At 60.3% G+C, this 26122-nt stretch overlaps 1 protein-coding gene across 5 annotated transcripts in view; it reads left to right on the top strand.

The window, feature by feature from the left end:
* The window catches only part of PPP6R2 (protein phosphatase 6 regulatory subunit 2), an 87707-nt gene extending 62483 nt beyond the window's left edge, over nucleotides 1-25224 (top strand). For 2 of the 5 annotated variants that reach the window (XM_059401682.1, XM_059401684.1), the window contains 20 exons: nucleotides 3126-3263; nucleotides 4512-4577; nucleotides 6707-6819; nucleotides 7204-7317; nucleotides 8567-8693; nucleotides 9676-9828; nucleotides 14409-14612; nucleotides 15797-15861; nucleotides 17533-17648; nucleotides 19132-19217; nucleotides 19532-19612; nucleotides 19981-20078; nucleotides 20554-20611; nucleotides 20778-20902; nucleotides 21029-21192; nucleotides 21555-21720; nucleotides 21806-21894; nucleotides 22331-22490; nucleotides 24087-24323; nucleotides 24406-25224. In XM_059401682.1, coding sequence (XP_059257665.1) covers nucleotides 3126-3263; nucleotides 4512-4577; nucleotides 6707-6819; nucleotides 7204-7317; nucleotides 8567-8693; nucleotides 9676-9828; nucleotides 14409-14612; nucleotides 15797-15861; nucleotides 17533-17648; nucleotides 19132-19217; nucleotides 19532-19612; nucleotides 19981-20078; nucleotides 20554-20611; nucleotides 20778-20902; nucleotides 21029-21192; nucleotides 21555-21720; nucleotides 21806-21894; nucleotides 22331-22490; nucleotides 24087-24323; nucleotides 24406-24457 — 2412 coding nt within the window. In that variant the 3' untranslated portion in view covers nucleotides 24458-25224. The remainder of the gene's footprint in view (nucleotides 1-3125; nucleotides 3264-4511; nucleotides 4578-6706; nucleotides 6820-7203; nucleotides 7318-8566; nucleotides 8694-9675; nucleotides 9829-14408; nucleotides 14613-15796; nucleotides 15862-17532; nucleotides 17649-19131; nucleotides 19218-19531; nucleotides 19613-19980; nucleotides 20079-20553; nucleotides 20612-20777; nucleotides 20903-21028; nucleotides 21193-21554; nucleotides 21721-21805; nucleotides 21895-22330; nucleotides 22491-24086; nucleotides 24324-24405) is intronic. The other 3 variants (XM_059401680.1, XM_059401681.1, XM_059401683.1) reach the window with 3 other exon arrangements.
* The last annotated feature ends 898 nt before the right edge of the window (nucleotides 25225-26122 follow it).

The raw sequence follows: 26122 nt of genomic DNA, 5'->3' as shown, positions 1-26122 counted from the left end.
TGGCTGCTCCCACCGTCCTCCCGTGCCCCCACCCGTCCCTGACACTCATCCGCTTCCATTTCTAAAACTTGATTATTTCAAAGTGTTATTTAAAACATATGGGGGCATCTGGGTGGCTCAGTCATTGAGCGTCCACCTTCGGCTCAGGTCATGATCCTGGGTCGCTGGGATTGAGCCCCACATGAGGCTCCCTGCTCCGTGGGAAGTCTGCTTCTCCTGCTCCCCCGGCTTGTGTTCCCTCTCTGGCCGTGTCTCTCTCTGTCAAATAAATAAAATTGTTAAAACAAGTTATAATCTAAAGCATACAAATTAAAGCCTTCAGGCAGCTTGTTTCCAGCATAATCCCTCGCAGAGCCTTCAAGCCGCGGGGCATGTCTGCGCGGCTCCCTTGTTTGGCACTGGGCCGTCCCGTGCTGGGCCCGGTGCAGCACCTGCCGTGCGCTCCGGTCTGTCCTGGGTGACTCTCCTTCTGGTGACTGTCGGCAAAGCTGATACTCTAACACTGTACCTTTCTGCTCTTTTGTTTTATCTGTGTACAGGATCTTATCATTGTGATTAATGACAATTTTGTTTTGTTCCTTTTAAGTCTTATACCTTTTATCTCTTTTTCTTGCCTAATTGCAGTAGTTGGAACCTTTAGTACATGTTGAGTTGCAGTGTGATGGGGGCCTCCTTGTTTTATTTATTCCCTGAGAAGAAAAGCTTTCGACTTACTTTCTTTTAAGATTTTTTTTGTTTATTTGACAGAGACACAGCAAGAGAGGGCGCACAAGCAGGGGGAGTGGGAGGGGGGAAACAGGCTCCCCACTGAGCAGGCAGCCCGATGCGGGACTGATCATGATCAGGACCCTGGGATCTTGACCTGAGCCGAAGGCAGATGCGTAATGACAGTCCCCCAGGCACCCCAGCTTTCAACATTTTATAATTAAGTATGATGTTTGTTGTGGGGTGATCACAGACACTTTAAAAATCAGAATTAAGGCGGGGCGCCTGGGTGGCTCAGTGGATTAAGCCGCTGCCTTCGGCTCAGGTCATGATCTCAGGGTCCTGGGATCGAGTCCCGCATCGGGCTCTCTGCTCAGCAGGGAGCCTGCTTCCCCCTCTCTCTCTCTCTCTCTCTGGCTGCCTCTCTGTCTACTTGTGATTTCTCTCTGTCAAATAAATAAATCTTTAAAAAAAAAAAAATCAGAATTAAGGGAATTTTCTTTATTCCTAGTCTTTTTAGTTTATAACATGAATGGTTGTTGAAATTTATCAAATGTTTTCATTCTCTTGGGAGTGCCCGGGTGGCTCAGTGGGTTAAGCGGCTACCTGGGACTCAGGTCAGGATCCCAGGGTCCTGGATCAAGTCCCATGTCGGGCTCCCTGCTCAGCGGGGGGCCTGCTTCTCCTTCTCCCTTTGCCCCTCCCTCTCTCTCAAATAAATAAATAAAACCTTTTTTTTTTTTAAAGATTATTTATTTATTTATTTATTTGACACAGACAGAGGTCACAAGTAGGCAGAGAGGCAGGCAGAGAGAAAGAGGGAGAAACCGGGTCCCCACTGAGCAGAGAGCCCAATGTGAGGCTCCATCCTAGGACCCTGAGATCATGACCTGAGCCGAAGGCAGCAGCTTAACCCACTGAGCCACGCAGGCGCCCCTCAATAAATAAAATCTTAAAAAAATGTTTTTACTTTCTGTTGAGTTGATCATATAATTTTTCTTCCCTATTCTCATAGGCATGTTCTGTTGCTTGTTTTTCTAATGTTAAACTGGCCTTGGTTTCGTGGTCTGCCGCCCTGTCGTCGTGGTACTTTATGATTTCATGTGCTGAATTTTTACATCTGCGGTCATCAGCAAGATTTGCTTATAGTTTGCTTTTCTTATAATGTCCTTATCAGGTGTTTAGAATCAAAGCTTTATGTTCTCAGTATGGGACACAATCTTTCATCTTGTGTCCCCTGGTGAGTGTGTATTAAGACTGGAGTCAGTTCTCTTTAAGGGTTCGGTAGAGCCCGGAGGAAAGGTCCGTAAAGCCGGAGCTCTCCCTTCTTTCTTCCTCTCCTCTCCCTCCCTCTCTCTTCCGAATGGGCTCCACGCGCTCCCAGCACAGCCCTGAGATCAAGAGTCAGACACTTAACCAACAGAGCCACCCAGGAGCCCCGAGCCTGGAGTTTTTATATGTGGGGCTTTTAATGATAGATTTTGTTTCTTTCGATGCTCTAGAAATATTCAGATTTTCTCTTTGTTCTTGTCAGTTTAGATGAGTGTGTTTTTCAAGGAAATATTTCATTTTTTAAGATTTATTTAAATTGTCATCATATTATTTGTCGTAACCTCATCCTGGTGACACCCGTGGGCTCTGTTGTGATGCGCCGTATTTTGTTCCCGATGTCGTTCTCGGCGGCGTCTTCCTAGGCGAATGGTCATTCCCTTCACAGAGCCCCCTTGCCCCGTCCCCAGTACGAGTGTGACTGGGTCTCCCAGCATGTGGGCCTCCATGTCCGTCCCCATGTGCCCCCCCATGTGCCCCCCCATGCCCCCCCCATCCCTCGTCTGTGCCGCGGCCCGCACGCCGCAGGCGGTCCGCCGTGGCAGAGCTGAGCCGAGCCGGCGGGCCTGCTGCCGAGAAGGGCCTGCCTGGGCCCGGAACCGCCGCCGCTCCCGGCCGCCACCTGCCTTCGTGGCCAGCTGCCCGCGTCTCGTTGGCATCGGGGCCGGCCAGGGGTGCGGCGCGCCTCTTCCCTCGCCACACCGCAGCCCTCTTTCCCCTCCGCCGGCGTCTGGCCCGTCGGCCGCTGGCTGTCTCAGCTGCTCTGCGCTGTCGGGCTCTTGCCCCGCTCGGGGGCTGTTGGCGGCGTGTCTCCTGCGGCGGACCCTGGAAGGAGCACCCGGGCGGCCTGGGGCGCGGCCCCTCCCTGCGGTGTTGGTGGCCCGGGGCCTGCCGCCGTCCGCCCCGGGCTCGGCAGGCCTCCGCGGCTGCCTCACGGGCCTTCCCTGTGGTCGGCTCCCTGCTGCCCTTGGAGAGGCCCCTCTGACCGCGCTCTCTGGTCTTCCCGGAGCTGGTGTCTGCGCCCCTGGAAACCCACCGGGAGGGTTCTGCGCCCGTGGGGGTCCGGCTTCTCAGGGCATGTTTGGCCGCAGGTGATCCAGTTCTTGAAGAAGAAGGACGGCTTCGTGGGCCTGGTGTTGAAGCACCTCGGCACCTCAGCCCTCATGGACCTGCTGCTGCGGCTCGTCAGCTGCGTGGAGCCGGCCGGGCTCAGGCGCGACGTCCTGCACGTGAGTGTGCGGCCGCTGCTCTCCGCAGCCTCCCGGTCTGCGTCCCTGCGTCCTGTGGCGGCTCGGGGCGGGAGGGTCAGGGCCCCTGGCGCCTGTCCGGCCTGACTCCCCGCCGCGGGCTCATTGGGGCTGCGCCTCCGGGCTCGTGCTGGACGCTGGGTCCGCGGTCTGAGCCCGTCTGCTCTCTGGCTTCGGGCTGCTCGGAGGCAAAGAGCCGAGTGTTCCTTTGCCGCCGACACTCTGTGGCCTCCCGCCCCAAGATCCCAGTGCCCCCGCGGCCTCAGAGCGGCGGTCCTGTCAGGGCCTGGCTTTATGTCCGGCACGCTGCCCAGAGGGAAGCGTTAGCCGACAGTGTTCATGCAGAGGCAGCGGTCGAGCCAAAGCGGGCCTGTTTGTTCTATGTAGAGTCTGTGCACGTGTCTGTCCAGACAGGCTTGCGGGACGAGGAGCTGCTTGGAGCTCCCGGAGGGCTTTCCCAGAAAAGAGGGTTCTCATCTCCGAGAAACCAGCAAGTCAGTGCCGGCCGAGCTGTTCACTGTCGTCGGGCAGGCTTTGTTTGCGGCTGAAGATGAAGTGTTGGTCTTTCTTGCCCATTTCCAGCCCCAGACATCCGGTGACAGCTGTCATCAAGGTGGCGGTTCTCACACTTGGGCTTATGCTGCCCGCCACAAAGAATTGATCACGGTGGCTAGCAGTAGGCGGTGAGCGCAGCGGACACGTCTGCTGTTACCAGCAAGCCTGCGCAGACTCACGGCTGAGTGGCCACGGAGGCAGACCTTCCAGTTTGGGATAAGGAAATGCACTGGTCTTCCCTGGACGCCCACCGCCTTTGAGCTTGGCGCCGTGCTGGGCGCTCAGTCCTCACCGTGCTCCTGCTGCCGCACCAGGCCTCTGTGCTTCTCCCACTCCCGGAAGGGCCCTGGTGGCACAGAGAGGGGAGCTGGGCCCCACATGCAGCCAGGCTGCACACTGCGGAGAGCGCCCCGGCTCCAGCCCCTTCTGTCCTCTGAGGTAGCCTGAGACCGTATGTTTAAGAGGCCACCATTGGGGCACAAGGACTGTGGTTCCCTTCTTCACGGAGTTTGGGTCACTCCGGAACCTGATCACGATTTTTTCTGGACACACATGTTGGGCCAAGAACCTCTGTCCCTGGAAGCTGGCACACGGATTTCTGCTGTCCTGAACGACTTCCCTTCTGTTGGGTTGGACGTGAAGAACGTCATTGACGGGCCTCTTTTTCCCTTTCAGTGGCTCAACGGAGAGAAGATCATCCAGAGGCTCGTGCAGCTGATCCATCCGAGTCAGGATGAAGACGTGAGTACAGCGCCCGCCCCTCGCTCGGGCTGCTGGGGAACGTGCCCTGTGGGTCCTCAGATGAGGACCCGTTAGATGCCTTTCTTCCTTTAATCAAGCACTTTCTAGACTATTTCTTTTCAGTAAAAAAAATAATAACCAGGAACGCCTGTGTGGCTCAAACGGTTAAGCGTCTGCCTTTGGCTCAGGTCATGGTCCCAGGATCCTGGGATCAAGCCCTGCATTGGGCTCCCTGGTCGGCGGGAAGCCTGCTTCTCCCTCTCCCACTCCCTCTGCTGTGTTCCCTCTCTGTCTCCCTGTCAAATAAATAAATAAATAAAATCTTAAAAAAATAATAATAGTAACCACATTTTATAAAAAACAAAGGAGCTAAATTAGTTATCTCTGGCCGAGTAACAGATTACTCTAAAACAGTTGCTTATAACGAAACGCATTTTTTTTTTTAAAGATTTATTTATTTATTTGACAGTGAGAAATCACAAGTAGACAGAGAGGCAGCCAGAGAGAGAGAGAGGGAAGCAGGCTCCCCGCTGAGCAGAGAGCCCGATGCGGGATTCGATCCCAGGACCCCGAGATCATGACCTGAGCCGAAGGCAGCGGCTCAATCCACTGAGCCACCCAGGCACCCCGGAAAGCATTTTTTATTTCTGTTTCTGTGAGTCAGGGACCTGGACATGGCTTAGTGGGTGCTCTGCGCAGGGTCTGTCACAAGACTGGGCATGTCAGGGCTCAGCGCAGGAAGGGCCCGCTTCCAGGGTCACCAGCGGCTCAGCAGGACTCTGTTCCTCCAAGGCGGTGGGGCTGTCCGCAGGACAGCTCGCAGTGTGCTGCTGGTTTCCTTTGGAGTGAGCAAGACGGAAGCTGTCCTTCTGCACATTTATCTCAGAAGGGACAGTCTGGGTGCTTGGGTGGCTCAGCATCTGCCTTCAGCTCAGGGGTCGAGTCCTGCAGCCGGCCCCTTGCTCCGTGGAGAGCCTGCCGCTCCGTCTGACCCGCCCCGCTCGCGTTCACCCTCTCTCATGCGCGCGCTCGCAAATAAATCAAATCCTTTTTTTTTTTTTTTTAATGGACAGTCTGCCCTGTGGCTGTATTCTGCTTTCTCAAAGGCAGTGGCTGGGTCCAGCCCACGCTCGAGGAGGTGGGATTTGCAGGGTCGGGAGCTCTGGGAGGAAGGCTCCCGCTAGCAGCGTAGAGGCGTGTGGGATGGCAGCGGGGCTTCCTCTCTTGGCCTCTGCCCGCTCCCTGCAAGAACCACTGTTGAGTTTGGAGTAGACCCTGACAGGCCTTTTTCTGTGCATGACAAAAGTAAAGACGCTTGCTTGCCCTCAGCAGTCGGAGAACAGCAGTGCAGGCTCATGGCCGCGCCGTTGCTGCGGCCTGGCCACGCAGTAGTCCGAGGCCGTCGGACAGCTGGGCAGGAGGGCCTGTGCTCCAGGCTGAGGCGTGGGGACACTGGGCTGACGGGCCTGTTCCGCGGCCCAGAGGCTGGGGCGAGGCCACAGGGACCTCCCGGGTGCTTTCATCTCTCCCTTAAGTAGTCACGGGCCCACTCCCTTCATCCCAGAGTGCCCCTGGCGTGCCCGTGAGGGCTGCGTGTTCTGACGCTCCCGGCAAGCAGCCCGGGGCACGCCGCATCACTGAGCACCCCATGCCGCCCCAAGTGCGCTGCCCGGAGTTTCCCCGGTTAAAGGGTGGTTTTGCCCCAGAAGAGTCGAGGTCTCCTGTTTCCTCTGTAGCACTTGCTGGTTCCGTTAGCGTCCAGGACTCACTTGAAACGTTAGCAGCTACGATTTAACGCTTCCTATTTTAAGTAGGAATTCAAAATACAGTGTCACTGACACGGTCAATGTCTGTCTCAAAGGGGCCCACGGGGTGGAGCAGCGTCTGGTGTATTTGACCCTTGAGAGAGCCCCGTTTGGACTCTTGGGGATCGTTCAGTTCATCGAGAAGGTCTGGACAGACTAGCATCCTGACGTCAGAAAGGCCAGCCAGTGCTCTCTGAAGCGGCCTGATTGAGAGAGCCCGCGGTCCTTCTGAGCACTGAGCAGGGGGCAGCTCCCGTGGTCCAGGCGGCGGCTGGCCTTTCTCCTCAGCCCTGAGGGCAGCGCCGCACCTCCTTTTCATTCCAGAGACAGTCCAACGCCTCGCAGACCCTCTGTGACATCATCCGGCTGGGCCGCGAGCAGGGCAGTCAGCTGCAGGAGGCACCGGAGCCCGACCCACTCCTCGCAGTGCTGGAGTCGTGAGTGCTGGTGGCCTTGCGGCTGCCCGGCAGGGCGGGCAGGGGTCTGTCCATCACTAGGGAGTCTGCGCGCCCTGCCCTGAGCCCCGGCAGGTACCGCCGCTCGGATTCAGACTCCGAGGAGCGGGCCCCGACACGCCCGCCCGTTAGCTGAGAGGCCTGCCTCTCCCGGGCGTGGCTGCAGGGCTCTCCGGGCAGGTGCACGGGCTCCAGGCCGGCAGGGGCCGGAGCGTCGTGAGAGCTCTGGGTGCCTGGCCTGGGGGCCCAGTAAAGCCCCGGTGAGTTTTAGGGTGCTTCCGCTTCACGGAGAGCAGAGGTGGTCCCCTGGGCTTCGGGCGGCACCGCGTCTGCCGCAGCAGCAGCGAGCCGCGTGTATGCCGACAGGCAGGACTGCGTGGAGCGCCTCCTCAAGAACATGTTTGACGGAGACCGCACGGAGAGCTGCCTCGTCAGCGGGACTCAGGTGTTACTCACCTTGCTGGAAACGCGGCGGGCTGGGTGAGTGTCTTGCGTGGCTGAGTGCCGAGTGAGCGCTGGGGGTGCCGGGCGCGGCGTGTCTTTCACGCACGTTGATCGTGTGAGCGATCGGAGGGTTGGACTCTGCTGCTGGAGGTGCACGTGCGGCAACTTTGGCCCTTGGCATCCATCATGTTCCCGCCCCAGTGCGTAGGCACCGAGCGTCCCCGGCTTCCGGAGGGCTCCTACATGGGTCTGTGGGAGAGGTGTGGCCAGTGAGCGTGCCCTGCGGACCGTCCCGGCGTGTGGGCTGTGGGTCTGGTGTGCGTGGCCCTGTGTGGGGTGTGAGGTGTGCGCGTCTGTGCACCTGTCTGCTGTGCTCTGTCCTGTCCTGCCCTGGCTCCTGGGGCCACTAGTTCTCTTACTTCCGCGTTCTGGGGGAGCTTTGTCGAAGCCTCGGCACTGAGGGGCTGGACTTAGCAGCAACAACAGAAGAACGAGAAAATGACAGGAAATTGCCTTAATGTTGGTAGTGAGATTCTTGGGGGTTTTTCTCTGTCTCTGTGGGACCCCGTACATATCTCTCGGTTTAGTACCTAAAGCCGGTATGACGCTGTCATCGCCTACTCCGGTTAGGCCGCCAGAGTATTGATTGTTTTCTGTTTGTGAGCCCAGGAAGCCTGGTCCTTTTCTGTAGGAAGCGGGGGCTCTTCTGAGGGCCTTTGCCCGCATGGAAATGACACATAAAAGAGATGAGGGGCCTCTGGGAGGCTGTCAGTATAAGCACCCACTGTTGGTGTAGGGTCAGGTTGTGATCTCAGGATCCTGGGGTCGGGCCGTGTCGGGCTGGGGGTGGCCCACACTGCGCGGGATTCTTCCTCCGCCTGCCGCTCCTCTGCCGACTTGCATTCTCTGAATGGATAAATACAATCTTAAAACAACAACAACAAAACAAAACAGAGATGAGCTTGCTGATTCTCTTTTTTATTCTTTCTTTCTTTCTTCTTCTTTTTTTTTTGTATTTAAAATGTTTTCCTGTCGCGGTGACACATTACTTTTATAACTGGGAGGTGGTCCAGTGAGCGTGAGGTGCCGCCAGCCCAGCAGGGGCGAGGGGCTGCCCTCGGTCAGCACCAGGGAGCATATTCTGGAGGCCAGCGGCGGTTTTCTCTCATCTCTGTGCTAGTCACCAAACCCCTCCTGAGCCAACGAGTGGAGAGGTTGGGGGAGTGAGGTGAGACAGAGGGCAGGGCGCGTCCCCCGTGTCTCCATCTCCTGTCCTCGTCCACAGGACAGAGGGCTTGGTGGACTCCTTTTCTCAGGGACTGGAGGGGCTGTGCACCGTCAGCAGCAGCGTCCTGCACGGCATTGAGCCACGACTGAAGGACTTCCACCAGCTTCTGCTCAGCCCGCCCAAGGTGGGTGACCCTGAGTGGGATGAGGCCGCTGCGCCACCGTTGCCGACCGGAGGGGTGCCGCACCCCGGCGGGAGAACCAGCAGGCAGACGCCAGGAGCACGTGTCCGCCCGCTCAGCTGCCCAGTGACCAGCTCTGCTCTGACGCCCGGCCTGGGGGTTGAACAGTTCGTAGCCCCCGCGCACATGACTCTTGTGCTCTGAAATCGGGCTGTCCCAGAGTCCGAGTTTGCCCGGTGTAGGTCTGGCCTCCAAGTCCGGGACACCAGGCCAGGGGAGCCCTTTGCTCAGCTCAGCAGCTCTGGGCACCACTTGGGTCACACAGGGAAGGGCTCCGTCACTTAGCCGCCCTCCAGCTCACCGCAGAGCCCCTCCGTCACGGCCCCGTTCCCTTTCCCAGGCGCTTCTCAGCCTGGCTTCTGCTGCATGGCTTCTCTTAGCTGCCACCTTGCTGCCCGCCTCTCCCACTAGAAAGTGAGCTTCCTGAAGGTGGGATTCTGGAACCCCGGGTTAAGGAGAAGGTAGATACGTCATGGTGCCATGTGTGGGGTCGGGAGATACCTGCGTCCAGTGTGGTGAGGCCGCTGTTAGCCGCCGCCTCCGAAAGTGTTCGTGGGGCGAGCTCTGTGTCCTGAGAGCCGGCCCCATCTTGGACATGTCTCGTGAGCTGAGGTGCACATCTCTTTGCTTGCTTTGTTGAGACCAGAGAGCCCTGGGCTTCTGGGGGCCATGGACCACCATTGCTCGCTGCTCTGTGAGGCCCTGGGGGAGTGGTGGGTCCCTAACACCGCTGACCCTCATGTCCTCTTGTAGGCAGCGCTGCCTCGAGCAGTCTCCACGCACACATCCCACGCATCGCCGGGCTGGGCCACACTGTGGGGTGGTGGCCCTGTCCCTTTGAGCAGGTAGCACCAGAGTCGAGAGAAGCCGGCAGTGGTCATGCTGGTGGCAAGGCTCTAACCAGGTGGCGCTGCTTTGTCTGTAGAAAGAAGCGATCCTGACCACCATCGGCGTGCTGGAGGAGCCCCTGGGCAACGCCCGCCTGCACGGGGCCCGCCTCATGGCCGCGCTGCTGCACACCAACACCCCTGGCATCAACCGGGAGCTCTGCCGGCTCGACACCATGGGCCTGCTGCTGGTGAGCGGGCCTGCCGCCGGCCCTGCACCGCTACCTGGTCTGTGCGGGCGGGCAGAGGGGAGTGGGGCGCGTCAGAGGCAGCCGGCGGGACCTTGGCGGACGGTCACGGGGGAGGGTGAGGAGGGGCTTCGGGGCTGACCCAGAATGGGTGTGGTCTGTGCAGAGACACTGTTTCCCGGGCCTGACCCAGGCTGCTGGCACCGGTTGCTGGGAAGCACGCTGAGTGACAGCGGGACAGGCCTTGCTGTAGGCTCGTGAAGAATTGCTCTGGAAGCAGCGGGCAGATTTCTAATGCAGTCTGAGGGAAGGGAGAAATAACGGTCCTCTCCTTTCTGATTTCTGCGGAGGAGCGGACTCAAGTGGCTGTTCAGTATAAAACGTCCTAAAAGATCAGCTCCTGGTCACCCACTGTCAAAGGTCCTCTAGCGGTTCTTGGCCAAGCCGGTGGGAAGTGGTCCTGCCCTCTGCAGATGTCTCTCAGCCCCAGGACCGCCTTGGTGCCTGAGGAAGAGGGGCCAGCAGGCAGGGCCGGCTGTGGGCAGCTCCTGGGGCCCGGGGGGTGCTGACCGGACGGGGCGTCACCCTGGGTGTCCGCCGTGAGCAGAGACAGTCTCCAGTCTGGTGTCCTGCCTTGCAGTAGGGCCGCTACTCGCAGGGAGCGGAAATCTAACATTCGAATCCTTACCCCGGGAGGGGCCGGCCTTGGAAGCAGGCCCGGGGACCATCAGTTTCTTCCCGTGTTTGGACTGTGAGCCGAGCCACGGATCAGGGATGCGGTTCTGAAAGGCCTTTGCGGTTTCCTCTCCCTCACCCATCTTTTTGCTTTGATTTTATTGTGAGAAAATATATATAACCTAAAATTGACCATTTTCATCATTTTTAAGTGTACAATTCAGTGGCATTAAGTATATTTACGGTGTTATATAAACATCACCAATGGCTGTTTCTGGAACTTTCTCATCTTTTCAGACAGAAACTCTGACCAGTAAGCAGTGTCCCCCCACAGCCCCCTCCCCAGCCCCACCGTCGACTCTGTCCCCAGGTCTGACCACCGCGGTGCCTCCTAGAAGTGAGGCCAGGACTTGTCCTTCTGTGTCTGGCTGGTTTCACTCAGCACCGTGTCCTCGGGGGTCCCCCAGGTCCTGGCAGGTGTCCGCTGCTCCTTCCTTTTCAAGGCCGAGGACTATTCCACGACGCCCACGGGCCGCGTTTTGTCTGTCCCTTCCTCCGGCAGGGGACGTTTCGGCTGTCGTGAGTAACGCTGCTCTGAGTACCGGTGGACAGTGTCTCTCTGAAGCCGGCTCTCGCTTTCTTTGGGTGTATCCCTGAAGTGGAATTGCTGGTCAGAACGAATTTGGGGGATTAAGGTTTTGAGGAACCTCCACACTGGTTTCAACGGTGGTTGTACAACTTACGTTCCCATCCGCCGCGATCAGGGGCTCCGGTTCCTCCACATCCCCCCCATACCTGTTTTCTGTTTATTGGGTTTTTTGTTTGTTTGTTTTTTAATAATAATAGCTGTCCTAGTGCTGTAAGTGGTATTTTGTGGGATTTGGGGGGTTTTGCTTTGCATTTCCCTAACGATTATCCTCGGAGAAGTGGTTGTTCAAGTCCTTTGTCTATTTTTTAATTGGGTTCATTATTTATGGTTGAGTTGTAGGAGCTCTTTATATATTCTGTGTATTAAAATTTATCAGATATATGATGGGAAAATATTTTCTCCCATTCTGTAGATTATTTTCATTCTCTTGATAGTATCTCTGACATGAAAGTTGTAAATTTTGATAAAGGCTAACTTAACCTATTTTTTTCCTTTATTGATTGTGTTTTGGGTGTTACATGCAAGAAATCATTGCCAGATCTACAGTCGTGAAGTTTTCCCTGTATGTTTTCTCTGAAGAGTTTTATGGTCCTACTTTACTAGGCTTTGATGTATTCAGGTTAATTTTTATATGCGGTGTAAGGTGAGGGTCCCAGTTCGTTCTTCCGCGGGCGGGTCGCCATTCCTCCCAGCACCGTTTGCTGGGAGGCTGGCTTTTCCCGCGTGGGTGGTGGGGACACTCCTGCTGAAAATCAGTTGAGCACACGAGGCTGGCTGGCGCACTGGGTGCAGCATGTGGCCTTTGATCTCAGGCTTGTGAGTTTGAGCACCAGGCTGGGGTTAGAGAGCCCTTAAACGAAAGAGAGAGACGGAAGGAGGGAGGAGAGGCAGAGACGGGACGGTGTCCTTCCAGACTCCTTCTCTTCTTTCGCTGGGTCTGTCTTCATGCCTGGACCACTCTATTCTGATTACTGTCACTGTGTAGTAAGCTTTAAAGTTAGCAAGTGTGAGTTCTTCAGCCCTGTTCTTTTTTAAGATTGTTTTGGCTCTTTGAGATCCCTTTAGATTCCATATAAATTTTAGGATGGGCGCTCCTGGGTGGCTCAGTCAGCAGTTAGGCCTCTGTCTTCAGCTCAGGTCATGATCCCAGAGTCCCGGGATCACGTCCCACGTCAGGCGCCCTGCTCAGCTGGGAGCTCGCTTCTCCCTCTGCCCCTGCTCTCTCACATGCGGTCTCTCCCTCTCGCTCTCAAATAAATAAATAAAATCTTAAAAAGAAAAATAAGTGAATTTTAGGATGGGTTTTCTATTTCTAGCCAAAAAAAAAAAAAAAGTGCCTTGGGATTTTGGTACATATTAGTCTGTCGATCACTTTGTGGAGTATTGTCATCTTAACGAAATTAAGTCTTCCAATCCACAAACATGGATGTCTTTCCGTTTATTTACTTAGCGGTGTTTGTAGTGTCTAGTGTACAAGTCTTTCATTTTCTAGGTTTAATTTATTCCCAAGTATTTTATTCTTTTGAATATTATTATAAATGGAAGTGTTTTCTTAATTTTTTAAATCTTAGTTGTTAGTGTGCGGAAGTACACAGATTTGTGTGTTGATTTTGTGTTGTGACTATGCTGAACCTGTTTGTGGGCTCTGACAGCTTATGGGGAACCTGTGACATTTTCTGCGTGTAAGAGTGCATCTGTGAAAGGGTAGTTTTACTTCTTTCTCTCCTGTTTGCAAGCCTTTTGTTTCTGTTCCTAATTGCTCTGTTGGGGCTTCCAGTGCGCGATCGCACGTGCGCGTCCTGGCCTTGGTCTTCCCGGAGGAAAAGCTTTCAGTCCTTCGCCCCTGGGGTGGCATGTGCTGTGGGCTGGCCACGCGCGACCTCTGTTACACCAAGGAGGTTTCCGTTGATTGTTCGTTTATTAAATAGTGTTTTTATCAAGAAAACGTGTTCTATGTTGTCACATGTGCTTTCAGTAGCAGCTGAAATGATCATGTGGGTTTTTCCCCTCCGTTGTGCTAACATGGCGCGTTCCACGGCTTTTCGGAGTCAGCCCGTCCCTGCATCCAAGGATTAGATCCCATGTGGCCTTGGAGCGCCGTCCCTTGACGTGCCGCTGGTCTGGTTTGCTCGAATTTTGTTGAGGGTGTTTGCGTGGATGTCCATAAGGGTCATTGGTGTGTGGTCTTCTTGGGATGTCTTCCTCTGGCTCTGAGAGCAAGGTAGCACTGTCCTCAGAAAATGAATTAGAAAATGTTCCTTCTCTTTTGGGGAAGAGTTTGAGAAGGATTGTGGTGGTTGGTTCTTCTTTAGATGTTTGGTGGAATTCACCAGTGACGCCGTCTGGCCTACGCTTTTCTTTCTTGGGGGGTGGGACTGGCTCTGTTGAAGAGGAAGTGACATTGTGAAGTCACCTCCAGGGTCACTCCAGGCCACACAGGCAGAGAATGTGAAGCTGAGATTTGAGAACTGTGTCAGGCAGGTGGCTTCCTGCCTTCAGCCACCCCCAGATCCTTGGTGTGAAGGAGGGTGAGGTCTGCACCCCGTCCTCCGGCCTGTCTCCCGCGCTGCACACCCTTCCCCATCCCCCACGGACAGCAGAGGGCTGCCGTAGCCGCTGCGGGGTGTGAGGTGGCCAGAGGGATGTGGATGGCCATTCTGTGTCTCCCCTGCTTGCTGCCGGCATGCGGGACCGGAGGGTCCGAGGCAGGCGGCCGCGCCCAGCCCTGTTCTAGGGGAGGGAGGCAGCCCCCTCACCCAGCCTCCTCTGGGCTTCAGCCTGTGCAGCTGAGGCGTGGGCCCCGCTGGGTCCCCTCAGGGAGCGTCCATGGGTGCGCGTCTCAGTGCCGTGTCCCCTCCTGAAGGAAGTCCCCGGATGTTCGAGAATATAATGTACTTCCAGTAACTCGTGGGTCAAAGACAAAATCCTAAAGGAAGAACAGTAAAAATACCATAGAGCAAAATGTGTAAGGGTACCTGGGAGAGGAAAAAAGGCTAAAAATGAATGAGTTAAGCTTCTAACTTAAGGACAGAAGGATGAACCTACCGCAGGACGTGGTCAGAGGAGAGCAGAGTTGAACAGAGTGAGAGCAGCAGCTGCAGATGGAGGGCAGGCGGCGCGGACAGAACACACTGGGGAAGAGCCTTCAGCATCCCCTGGCCGCCGAGATGGTCGGGGGCAGCGGCCCCCTCGCCTCTGTGTTCCTGCCACTAGGAGAAAATCCATCCGCGGACTTTCCTCTGTCCTCTCTTTACCCCAGGACCTGTTTTTTAAATACACCTGGAATAACTTCTTGCACTTCCAAGTGGAACTGTGCATAGCCGCTATCCTGTCCCACGCCGCCCGGGAGGACAGGGCAGGAGCCAGTGGACCGGACAGTGGGGTGGAGCTTCTGCCCGGGAATGGGGACCCTGAGACCCCCCAGCCTGCCGCCAGCTGTCCCGAGAACACAATGGTGACCCATGTAAGTCCAGCCAGTGTCGTGTGTGTTGCTCTGTGCCCCCGTGTGTCTGTTCGCTGAACCCCATCCTGAGTTGTGTGGATATCAGCACTAACACGGGGCGCCCACGGCTGCCTCGTAACCCTCCCGGGATGTGGAGGCCCTGCCCGCCCTCCACCCATGAGACGGACAGTCACAAAGAAAGTGTCCACGTTTGCCAGGGCCCCTGAGCTGGGGCAGCCGAGGCCAAGGCCCCGTGGTAGGCCGCAGTCAGCAGACGGGGAGGCTGCCCAGGTCTGCTCCTTCCAGGCCAGTGTGCTGTGTCCTGTCCCGTCTGCTGCTGTCCAAGGAACATGCGAGGGAAAGAGAGAGAATGTTGAGTCTCACGAGAAAGCGTTCCGGGATAACGGGCTTCTGAAACGACACCTCTCTCCTTTCCTTGGGTCTTCCTTGCTCCCCGCGAGTGCGTGACGGACGCTCACCTCCAGGACTGCCCACGGCTCTGGGTCCTCGAGCGAGTGCACCCCCGCTGCCCGGTCTCCCTTGCCCTGGACAGTCTGCGTCTGGCGGGGGGTTGGTCTCAGCAGGTGTTTGCTGAGGAGGAGAGGGAGCAAGTGCCCGGCCCTCGCCAAGGAGCCGCCTCGGAGACGCTTCCCTGCCAAGGCCTGGGGCTCTGCAGGGGCAGCTCCTACCCTCAGGCTGTGAGGCTCACCCAGGAGGAGCAGAGGCTTGGGAAGGCCTAGGTCTCTGGTGACAGTCCCCGTAGAGGGTGTGTGGCTTGAGCGAGTCCTGCAGAGAGCCGGCCTGAGCTGGACAGCAGCCCTGGGGTAGACAGCTGCGGATAGGCAGCTGCAGTGGTGAGGTCCACACAGGGTTGGGAGGGTGTGGGGGGCCCCGTGAGGGGTGGGGGGCGAGTTGAGTCCCAGAACAAACGTGCAGGCACAGGAAACCGCACTCGGGCGCAGTCCTTGCCTCTGGACACAGAGAAGGGGGGAGGAAGCCAGGTAGAAGGAGCAGACCCCGGGCAGCCCTGTGGGGCCTGGAGCAGCGGCTGCCCTGCTGTTTGCTGGGGACTGCAGGGAGCCCATAACGGTGTCCCCACCCACAGGACACAGCTTGGCGCTGATGTGCCTGCTTCACCGTCTAGGGGCCGGTGGAGGGGTGGGTGCAGCCCTGTAGGCCCTGACTGGTGTCCCCTCTGCCTCTAGCTGTTCCAGAAGTGTTGCCTGGTCCAGAGGATCCTGGAGGCCTGGGAAGCAAATGATCACGCACAGTAAGAAGCCATGGGGGAGCGGTGGGGTTGGGGGCAGGGGGCCCCTGAGGGCCCAGCATGGGCTCCAGCGCGGCCATGGCGTGGCCAGTTCAGGAAGGTTAGGGCTTGGGGGGCTGGAGGAGACGGGCCAAGCAGCTGTGCTCCATCCCTGCCCTCCCGTCTGTCAGCCAGAGCCCACCTCCCACCACAGTGTGTCCTCCGTCCCCCCATGTCCCCACCCCGGCCCCCAGCCAGTTCTCCCTGAGCCCAGAAACCCACCAGGCGCATGCAGCCTACTCGTGCTGGCTTTCCTGCCCCATCCAGCTTGGTCTCCCCCGTGCCTGCAAATCTTGACCACCCGGGTCCCCCAGAGGTGTGGCCTGCAGGGCCCCGTGTGGGCAGCCCCAGGCCTGGCCCTCACCCTGCCTTCCCTTGGCCCTGCCGGCTGCTGCTCTCGGGGTCTCTCTGACCTCAGCTGGTTCATAGCTCACATCTTGCTGGTACAGAACCCATCCGTTTGTATCCTCCGTAGCATACGTAGAGCATCCAAAACGGGGCCCTCTGCCCTTCCTGGGGCCTGGTCCGTGCCGTGCCCACTGAAGCCCTGGGCGGAGTCTGCCCTCGTGCGTTCTGTGTATCTGTGCGTGGGCACCTGTTGGTGGTGGGGGGGCACTTCGCTGCTGTCACTGAGGGTTTGTGACACCCCAGAGGTTAGCGGCGGTCTGCGCGGCCTTGTCCCTGGTCCAGCACTCCTGCGCCCAGAGGTGCAGCTGCACAAAGGCCTCCCCGTGGGCCTGTCGCGCCGGCTTCTCCAGACCCCTGCCTCCGCCTGGCTGGGCCCCTGGCTCCGGAGCTCACTCGTGCTTGCTCTCCGGCTGCCGTCAGGCTTTTAGGACAGAGAACAGGTCAGAAACAAAACTCGGTCCTCTCCGGGACTTGCGTGCTGTGGTTCTAGATGTGTGACTTGTAATACCTTCCTAACGCAGAATGGATTTTAAGGCGGGCCCTTCTGTTGGGTCTTGTTTGTGACAGACGGGAGTGCGGGGTGGGGCGGCGGACAGAAGCGAGGCCTCGGGCCCCACGTGTGCAGAGCTCAGTGAGGGGGAGGCAGCGTGGACACCCCGAGAGCCGGGTCGAGTGAGGCCCGCTGGGAGCCCGGCCACCTGGAGCAGCCCCTGCCCTGGCCTGCCCGCTCTGGGTCCCGTGTGTCTGTTCCTGAGCATCCCTGGGTCAGGACGTACACAGGGACACTACCTTTTAGTCTTTCGGAGTCTTCTGCCCCACTGGGTGTTTCCCTCAGTCAGCCAGCTCTGGGCGGAGTCGGGAGGGCGTCTGGGGCCAGGACAGGTCAGAGGTGTCCGGGTGTGAGCCCAGGGACGTGGCATTGGCCCAGGCCTGCAGGGTGACCGCAGGCCCGTCAGGCCTTACGTACGGCGCGGAGGTCCTGTCTGGATGGTGGAGGTGGGGGCAGCGTCTGCCTAGTCCGCGCCTGTCGGTGGTGAGACCAGGGTGATGGGCACGCGGCAGGCGCTCTGCAAAAGCGAGTGTCCGGCAGGTCAGGCTGCAAGGAAGGGTTCTCGGCGGGGGGGCGCGGAGTGGGCGCAGGGAAGGCCATGCGTGGCAAGTCAGGGCCCTGGTGGACACCCCGTGGGGAAGCCCAGGGGTCCCCTGACGCCACTGCTCCACTTTCAGGGCAGCGGGCGGCACGCGGCGCGGCAACATGGGCCACCTCACGCGGATCGCCAACGCGGTGGCGCAGAACCTGGAGAAGGGTCCCGTGCGGGCGCACATCAGCGACGTCCTCCGAGGTGAGCCCTTCCCGTCCTCACTGCCTCCTGGCAGCCGAAGCCCTGTTCTGGGGGTTACTGCCTGAAGCGGCCTCTGACCCCCAACCACCCCCCCGACCCTCACCTGCCTCCTACAACCCCATTTCCTGCACTCTGGCCCCTCAGCAAGTGCAGCCGGACCTGGGACAGTCCGATTGTTTCCCCACCTTCTCTCAGGGGGGCCTGGGACCCAGGTGTCCGTGCTGTTGAACAGACATCTTTGGGGGGTCTCCTTGTGCCCCAGGCCCTGGCAGGCGCCTGTGTTCAAAGGGGACCACCCGTGGGCTGCCTGAACACCACCCTCCTTCTCTGACTCAGGCAGTTTTGCAGACCTTTCCAGCACAAGTCTGGGGACCTAGAGAAGCTGGGGGAGCTGGCCTCTGTGCTCAGAGACTGTGGGGCTTGAGACACCTGCCACGCCCCCGACCTGGGGCCCTAACCCTCACGCCCCTCTCTGGCCCTCTGCTGTCCCGCCGTGATCTTCAGTTCCTGGGCACCGGGCTTCCCCAGCTGAGCAGGGAAGGCCCCGGGGCTCTTGGTTCAGACAGGAAGTGGGCTGCTCAGAGGGGCTTGTGCATCCCTGCCAAGGGGGATGATGCCCGGAGCTCATGGGGACGGATGGGTGGAGTGGACGCATGAGTCCAGGAGGCTGAGGGCGGACGGAAGCCAGGACGCACAAGGTGCGGGGCCGGTGTTCACACCAGCTTCGGGACCAGGACTGTCTTCCTCAGCCCCTTGCTGGAGGCTTGTGCTGAGGGACTGGTGGTTGCAGAGAGCAGTGAGCTCTGTCCGGAGGCCCCACAGGGCGTGTGCGAAGCTGGGACTTCGCACACCTGCCTGGGCGTGCTGAGGCGGGGACTCGGGTGTGTGAGCCGGGAGCAGGCACAGGGAGGGGCCGGGGCTCATCCCCCACCGCGGGCCGCACCGTGTGGACCTGTGGCCATGCCGCACTGGCTGCCTGGCCACCCCCTCGGAGGGTCTCAGCTGTGGTCCCTGTGGCCCAGGGCCAGAGGTGAGCTGAGAAAGCTCTGGGTGGCCCTCCAGGAAGGACGCAGCGGCGAGGTGTGTTTGGCTCCCGGGTCCACTGACACCCGTGACAAGGGGTATGTGGCCCGGGGAGACTCCCCACAAAGGGTACGGTTTGGGGTGCGAGACCTGAGCCAGGAGCTCTCTGCCGTGGTCTTCTGTCACCGGCTGCAGACCGGAAAGCGGGGACACAGGCACGTGGGTTGGGCCGAGGGGGAGTGAGGCGGTGGGCCGAGAAGGAAGCTGGGCTGCGTCTCCTCGGCCGTCCTGCTCTGCTGGGGCCCGCTCTGTCCCCGTGAGCACCCTCGAGTTCCCGCAGGACACTTGGCTGCCTTGGCCTCCCTCCCCTCCAGCAGGCAGCCCTTGAGGTCCGCTCTGGGCGCTCCCCATCCGTGCGCAGTGGCGCCGGCCCCTGGTTCACAGCGCTGCCCCCTTCCAGGGCTCCCTGCTGACTGCCGAGGGCGCTGGGACAACTTTGTGGAGGAGACCCTCGCGGAGACCAACCGCAGGAACGCCGTGGACCTGGTGAGGGGCTCGGGGGGTGTCCCGTGGTGCTGTGGTCATGCCTTCCCATCTGCTCGTCATGCGGGGATGCGTGCGGGAGTGGGTGGGTGTGTGCCCATGTGGCCCCATGTCCCAAACACAGTGCTGTCCTGCTTCAGGCCCCGGTGGCCCCCTAAAGCCTCAGCAGAGCCCCTTCCCTGTCCCATCAGGAGCCCTAGTGTGCTCTCAGGGGCTCCTGATGCCGAGGCCCAGTGTGCCCTGTGCTGAGGGGCCGGGCAAGGGGGCAGGAGCCCCGGGGGTGTGGGGCTCACATCCACCCACTCTGGCTGTTCCAGGTAAGCACCCACCACCTTCACCCCTCGAGTGAGGATGAGGACATGGAGGGCGTTTTCCCTAATGAGCTGTCCCTGCAGCAGGTGCGTGTGGCCGCTCTGCCACCTCGGCAGCCCTGACCCGCTCTCGGTAGCACCTGGGCCTCCAGCCCCGCCGAGCCGCTGCGGGACACGCCCAGGGGAGCGCGCTCGTCCCCACGCACCCGGCTCGAGCAGGGGTGGGGCCAGACGTGCAGCCCCTGTAACGGGGGGGACCCCTCAGCCACCTTCCATCAGTAAACCCTGGGGGCCCGGTGGACAGTGTTGAAACCTAAAGGAAACGAGGGTCTTTGGACACGACCCCGCGTGCGTGTTATCCCGAGAGGTTAGGTTGGGAGAAACCGCGAAGCACCAGTGGGTTTTCTGGGCGCAGCCTCGGGCTGAGGCCTGCCCTGCGTCACCCTCCCCGCCAGGCTTTCTCCGAGTACCAGGTCCAGCAGATGACGGCCACCTTCGTGGATCAGTTTGGCTTCAACGACGAGGAATTTGCTGACCAGGACGACAGCGTCAAGTGAGCTCCCAGGATGTGCGCGGCACTGTCCGCCCTGGGGTCCTCGCACCGAGAAGCCTCCCACGTACACCGCGGCCCCCTCTGAGCCTTCGGCATCTCCCCGACCTTGTCCCCTGTCCTGCCTGGCCCTGGAGGCCGACCTGCCCCTTTCTCAGCTGAAAGCCCCGTCTCTGTGGGAGGGTCCGGGCTCAGACACCCTCAGGGGTGGCAGGTTGTCACTGTGCAGACCAGGGACGGAGTGGGCCCGGCACGCGGGGGCGAGGAGGGAGGCGGACGGAGCGCTGCCCCCTTCGTCCGAGGCCCCCATCTGCCTACACCCACGTGGCCGGTCGCTGCCTGCAGAGCCGCCTACACCCATGGACTCGGCTGTGCTCCCCTGGGAGGGGCAGCTGCGGCTGGTGTCCCCCCAAGGGTGCGAGCGGGAGTCCCCGGGGCCCGGGCAGCCCGGTGCTGAGGCCCGCCCTTGTCGCCGCAGTGCTCCTTTCGACAGGATCGCGGAGATCAACTTCAGCATCGACGCGGACGAGGACAGTGTGAGTGCCCTGCTCCTCACCTGCGGGGGCGCGGGGGACGCCGTGCCGGCTGGGCAGTAGCGGGGGGCAGGGCTGCTCCGTGGCACCCGGGCCCGTCCTGCCAGCCGCTCGCCCCGCTGAGCCTCTCCGGGCGCCCCTGTAGCTGCGTGGGTGCTCTTGCTCGCAGCCCAGCACAGCTCTGTTTGAGGCCTGCTGCGGTGACCGCATCCAGCCCTTCGACGACGAGGAGGAGGAGGACATCTGGGAGGACGAGGGGACGCACCGCGCCGCCCGGGTGACGGCCAGGGCCAGGTGTGAGGCCCGCGGGTCCTCCCCAGGGCCCCTGAGACCAGATGTGCCCGGTGCTCGGAAGGGACGCTTCCAGGGGCCCCATGTGCTGCCCTCTGGTGGCTGCTCTGACCTTGTGTCTTTCCCCAGGTTTGGGGGTCCTCACACCTCAGAGAGCTGCTCCAAGAATGGCCTGCAGCGTGGGGGCCAGGACAGGAAGGAGGGTTTGGAAGCAGACAAGGATGCCGCCCGGGCGGGTGCTTCTCTGGCTTCTACCCAGAAGGAAGGTCCTCGCTTGGAGGGTGGCTCAGAAGGTAGATGCTGGGGACACGGGGTTCAGGCTGGGCAGGGAGGGGACTTGGACGGGGACACAGGCCCCACCTGGCCTGTGCATGGTGGGATACACGAGCTTTCAAGCCATGTTCCCCAAAGTGGTGGCTTTCCTGTGCCGCCAGCCATGATGACGCAGGATTGGTGGCCGATGCTCCGGCCTGTCCCCCGGCTCCCCCCTGCCACCAGTCGAGGTTACCCAGCCGCGCCGTCACAGCCAGCGGCCTGTGTCTGTCCACTGGTCCACTTCCCGTGGGAACCCCGTAGCGCCTGGTCTTCAGGGCCCAGAAGGCAGGTGGGGCCGACCTGTGGGTCAAGGGTGCCTGGTCTGCTGTGTCCCTCCCAGAAGGTACCTCGTGGGCAGTGTTTGATGAACCGGTGAACTCGCCAGTGCCGGCCCCAGGAGTGGCGGTGGATGTCGGTTCCAGCGTGTGGGCGGCCAGCACCCACAGTCCCTCGACTTCGGAGGAGAAAGGCTGGGCCAAGTTCACCGACTTCCAGCCTTTCTGCTGGTAAGGTGGGGTGGGCCAGGAGGTCACCCCATCTGCCCTTGGGGGTGGCATCTCCCCAGAGGGGGCTCAACCTTGCCTTCTACAGCTCTGAATCAGGGCCCAGGTGTAGCTCCCCGGTGGACACGGGCCACGGCGATACCCAGGAGGGGCCGAACCAGGGCCCAGAGAGAGCCCGTGAGTAGGAGGGGCTCTGAGCACAGGGAGTGGGGGGACGTGGCCAGGGCCCCACGCCCACGGTCCACTCCCAGGGGAAAACCGGCAGTCCTTGGGCTGTGGGTATGGCCGGCTGCCCTGTCCATGCTGCTGGGAGCTCTGGCAGGCAGTGAGGGCTTTCCCAGCCCAGGCCAGTCTCTGAGGCCTTGCTTTGTCTGGGCAGGTCACCCTGGTGCAGTGTGCCCCCTCACTGGCCATCCTAGGGCCTGTTTAGTGTCCTTGACCCTGAACCCCTCATCAGACAGGCTTGGAAGCCCCACAGGGCTGGGTGGCGGCCCGTCTTGCCTCGGGGAGGACTGTCTCTTCGTCCCGTTCCTACAAATACACACGTGCAGATGTGGCTGTAGACTCTGAGGTTCCTCTGTTCTCCCTGGACATCAGCAACTTTGTCTCGTAGGCCCGGCTTCCCCGTGTGCCTGGAGCGCCTGTGTCACCAGGAAGGCCCCCTTGGTGGTCTCTGACAACAGTGAGGACCAGCAGAAGACGGCTGGTGCCTTGGAAGCTATCAGTCTGGGTCCCAGCCGGGAGGCCCCCCCGCCGTCCGCGTCAGTCCCCAGGTGTGCAGGATGGCGGCGGGCACAGGGTCCCTAGGGCACACAGATTTCTGGCTGTCCCCAGCACTCTGCTCACCTGAGGGTGGGCTAACCCTGCTGCCCTGATGACCCCATGACCAAGGCAGCCAAGTGGGAGCCAGGGCTCAGGCATTTTCATAGAGATGAGAGCGTAGGGCCTGAGTGTCCCGGCCTGGGGGCTAGGAGATGGGGCTGCCTCACCCTGATCTTACTGAGGACAGTGGCCCGGGTTTTGGGTCTCAGGCCGGCTGAGCTGCCGCCCCAGGATCTGGGGTTGCCCCGATGGTGGGGAGAGAGCACGACGGCCTTTATGTAGTTCCGTGTCTGCTGTCCCTCACGCTCAGACAGCGGGGTGGGGGTGTCCTAAGACCTCTCTGGGTCACGAACCCTGGCTGCAGGTGTCCCTGCCTCACACGCAGGACGAGGGTCTAGGCCTTTGGGGTCTCTCATTGGATCCCTGGCTGGGCCTAGGGGTGTGGGGGGCCGCGTAAGGAGCTGTGAGTTGAAATAGGGAATGGGGGGCTGGTGGGCACTTGAGAGGTGGTGGTGGAGCCAAAGAGTACAGGGGTGGCGGGGGGGGGGGGCAGCAGAATCCAGCAGGAGGGGACAAGGACCAGTCCATGGTGGCCTCTGGGATTTCCTTCCCCCGTAGCCCACTGCCCCAAGCCCTGGTGGTCCCAAATGGTTTTGCGGCTTGGTCCATCCCATTGGTGGGGGTTCAGCTCTGGCCCACAGCACACTCGTTCCTGGGACCCCAGACAACACAACGTGTCGTTGGCCCCCCGCCCTTGGGGGACCTAGCCCAGAGCCAGCGGGGCCTCGTTGATGAGCGTGGATCAGGCATGGGGGCCATGAGTGGTGGCTTTCGGGTTACAGGTACACGCTGGGTTCTTGAAAGGCTTTAACTTTTTCTCAAAGCTCAGAATCACTGCAAGTCTTAAAACCTCTTCCTCTTTCCTGACTCCCTGCCCGAAACCACCTCCGCTCTGGAAAGCGGGCGTTGTCGTCCTTAGAGCCAGCCATGTATTTCCAGGGCTGGCCGCATGAGTGTTTCCGGCCACCCGTGGTGAACCCCTGGTCTGTGCCCATCTGGGCCGACACATGGTCACCAGGCTTCAGTGTAGGGTCCGTTTCTTCCGCTGCCCGTGGTTGCTCGTCGCTGGCTCCCAGGGGTCTCATGTGGACCCGAAGCAAGCACTGGGCAGGTGTGGGCTGGAAGGGCGAGCCGTGGACTCTGTCCTCCCGGGCTGTGGACAGGAGGGCCATGAAGACCAGCACCCGGTGCCGGGGCTGGTGTCCTGAGGTCACCTGTTCTCTCCCTCTCCAGGCGTGGGAGGGCGCGTTTCTGGGCACAGAGCCTGCAGGCCCTCCCCTAACAGGGTGGGGGTGGGGGCCGTCTGGAGAGACCAGATGTCCGGGGCCAGCTTGGGACGCGCCTCCTGGAAGGTCTGAGGCCTCAAGTGGGCAGGCAGGGGGTCTTTGGTGATTCTAGCACTTGGGGTAGCAGAGCTGCCTTGGCCAAGGGAGTCCCTGGGCTACCTTGGGGGTGGCCCAGGACACTGGAGCCTGTCTGCCACACAGGGCCGAGTGCGCCGGCAGCCTGCTGTCGGACCCCACCTCCCCCGCACCTGCAGAAGCCACCTTCACCCTGGCTGTGGCCGTCCCTGCCGAGGCTGCTGTGGCGGCCACCCCAGCGCCGAGCAAGGCCGGCCCCACCCCAGCCACCATGGCAGGCCCCCCAGGACCTGCTGTGGCCGTCACCACTGCGGCCCCAGCCACGTGCACAGCAGCCATGCTGGGGACCGTGACAAAAGACAAGTGAGCCGGTCAGGCTGGGGGGTGGGGGTGGCTGGGGCTCTCGGGCCGCGAGGGTTCCAACCCCCGACCCTTCCTCCTACAGGCAGACAGACTCCCCACCGCCTGCCGGAGCCGCCTTGAACGGCCCCGTGTGACGCTGCTGCTGCCCGGCCACGGCGCGCCCTTCGTCGAGAAAACTACCTGGTGATGCAATTTGTCTTTTTTAATTTAATTTAATTTTATTTTAAAATAAATGCTGCATTGGTAAAGCTGGCAGTTGGACCCAGTTGGACAGCCCAGCCTGCGCCTCTCCTGCCTGACCCCGAGGGGGCCTCGAGTCCAGCTCCGCGCACAGCAATAAGGCCTCGGGCGTGCGCTCTGCCGGTGGGAGCCAGGGGCCGCGACCCCGCGACACCGTGTGGACTGAGGGCCGCGATGGCTGTGGACGCCACAGGCTCCGAGCCTCAGTTTTTACTTTTTTTTTTTTTTCTTCCAACAAACGCAGGAAAGAGCCACGTGTTTGCACTTTTGTGTCCAGCCACAGCGAAGGGTCTCCCTGGCTCTGGGGACAAATGCGGGTCTGGAGCCGGACTGGCCAGACAGGGTCTTAGCTGCCCGGCGCCCCTGGGAGCTGGCCCTGAGCCAGGCTGCAACATTTGACTGCCTTAAAATGAGACCCTCATGGCCTGGTGGGCAGTTGGGGCACCTGGTTAGGGGCTGGCCTTGTGTGTGCAGGATGGGGCACAGGGGTGCAGAGACTGGCTTTGGCGGTGCCAGGGCACCCGTCGGGGAGGGCAGGGCCAGGCCCCATCATCCTGGAGGAGTCTGTAGGGTTATTTTGCGTTGAGTCCATTTTTAATGTTCTGAGAATCTGACAGGGCACCCAAGACCCCAACTCCCAATAAAAGTTGTGTTATTCTTACTGACAAGCCTGTGTATCGTGAAGCTGCGGGTCCCGGACCCAGCCTGGCGGGCAGTGGGGGGTGGGGGTCTTTGCTGCACTCATGCCCACGGCTGCAACAAGGAGTCTCCAGACGGAGCAGGCATTGAGCTTTTGTCCTTAAATGAGCTCCGTCCAGGGCCTGCGAGCCAGTGCTGTCCCCAGGGCTGCCCCGTCCTCACTGGCTGGGCGGGGGTCGGGGGAGGGCGGCCAGCAGGGCCTCCCCGGGCACTCAACAGTCCCTGTCCCTCCCTAGCAGTGCTGGCCTGCACTGACTCACTCTGCGGCCCCTGCTTTGGTGACTTCTGACCTCCTCCCCCAGGGACAGCCTCATGGACACCCTCCCGGCCCCTGCGTGCATTCGGGCAGGTAGGGGACTCCAGGTGTGCGTTTCCCGGGCCTTGAGAACCTCGGCCCAGTAGTGGTCCGTGTGGCCCAGAGAGAACTTGGGGGCTCTCATCACTCACCTGATGTCACCTGTGGGTCTTTCCTGTGTCCACACCTACTGCTCCCCTCTGCCCTGACAGGTGCCACCACCGGCTAGGCACCGCCCACACCCCACCTGGCCGGCTCCTCACGCAGGTGGGACATTCGCGTGGGAGAGGAGTAAGCATAGTGGCACCTGTCATGGTGCAGGCAGAGGCCAGGGTGTGGAGGACGGTCGGCTTGATGCGGGATTCCGGGGGGCGGGGGGAGGCATTTGGAGCAAACTTCCGGGAACCCCCAGCTGTGACCCCTGCTCCCTGGGGAGCACACCCTCCTCAGCACCCCCAGATGCCCTCTGCCCGGAACCATCCTCCAGACAGTCTGGCCCTGTCTGCGCGCTTCACAGCACCCCTGCAGATGGCCGCCACCTGTCCAGGCGGTGCTTGGGGGCTAT

Source organism: Mustela nigripes, chromosome 6, assembly GCF_022355385.1.
Source record: "Mustela nigripes isolate SB6536 chromosome 6, MUSNIG.SB6536, whole genome shotgun sequence".
Classification (NCBI taxonomy): domain Eukaryota; kingdom Metazoa; phylum Chordata; class Mammalia; order Carnivora; family Mustelidae; genus Mustela; species Mustela nigripes.
The sequence above is the reverse complement of the archived record's forward strand: the minus strand, read 5'-3'. Positions and strand labels throughout refer to the sequence as shown.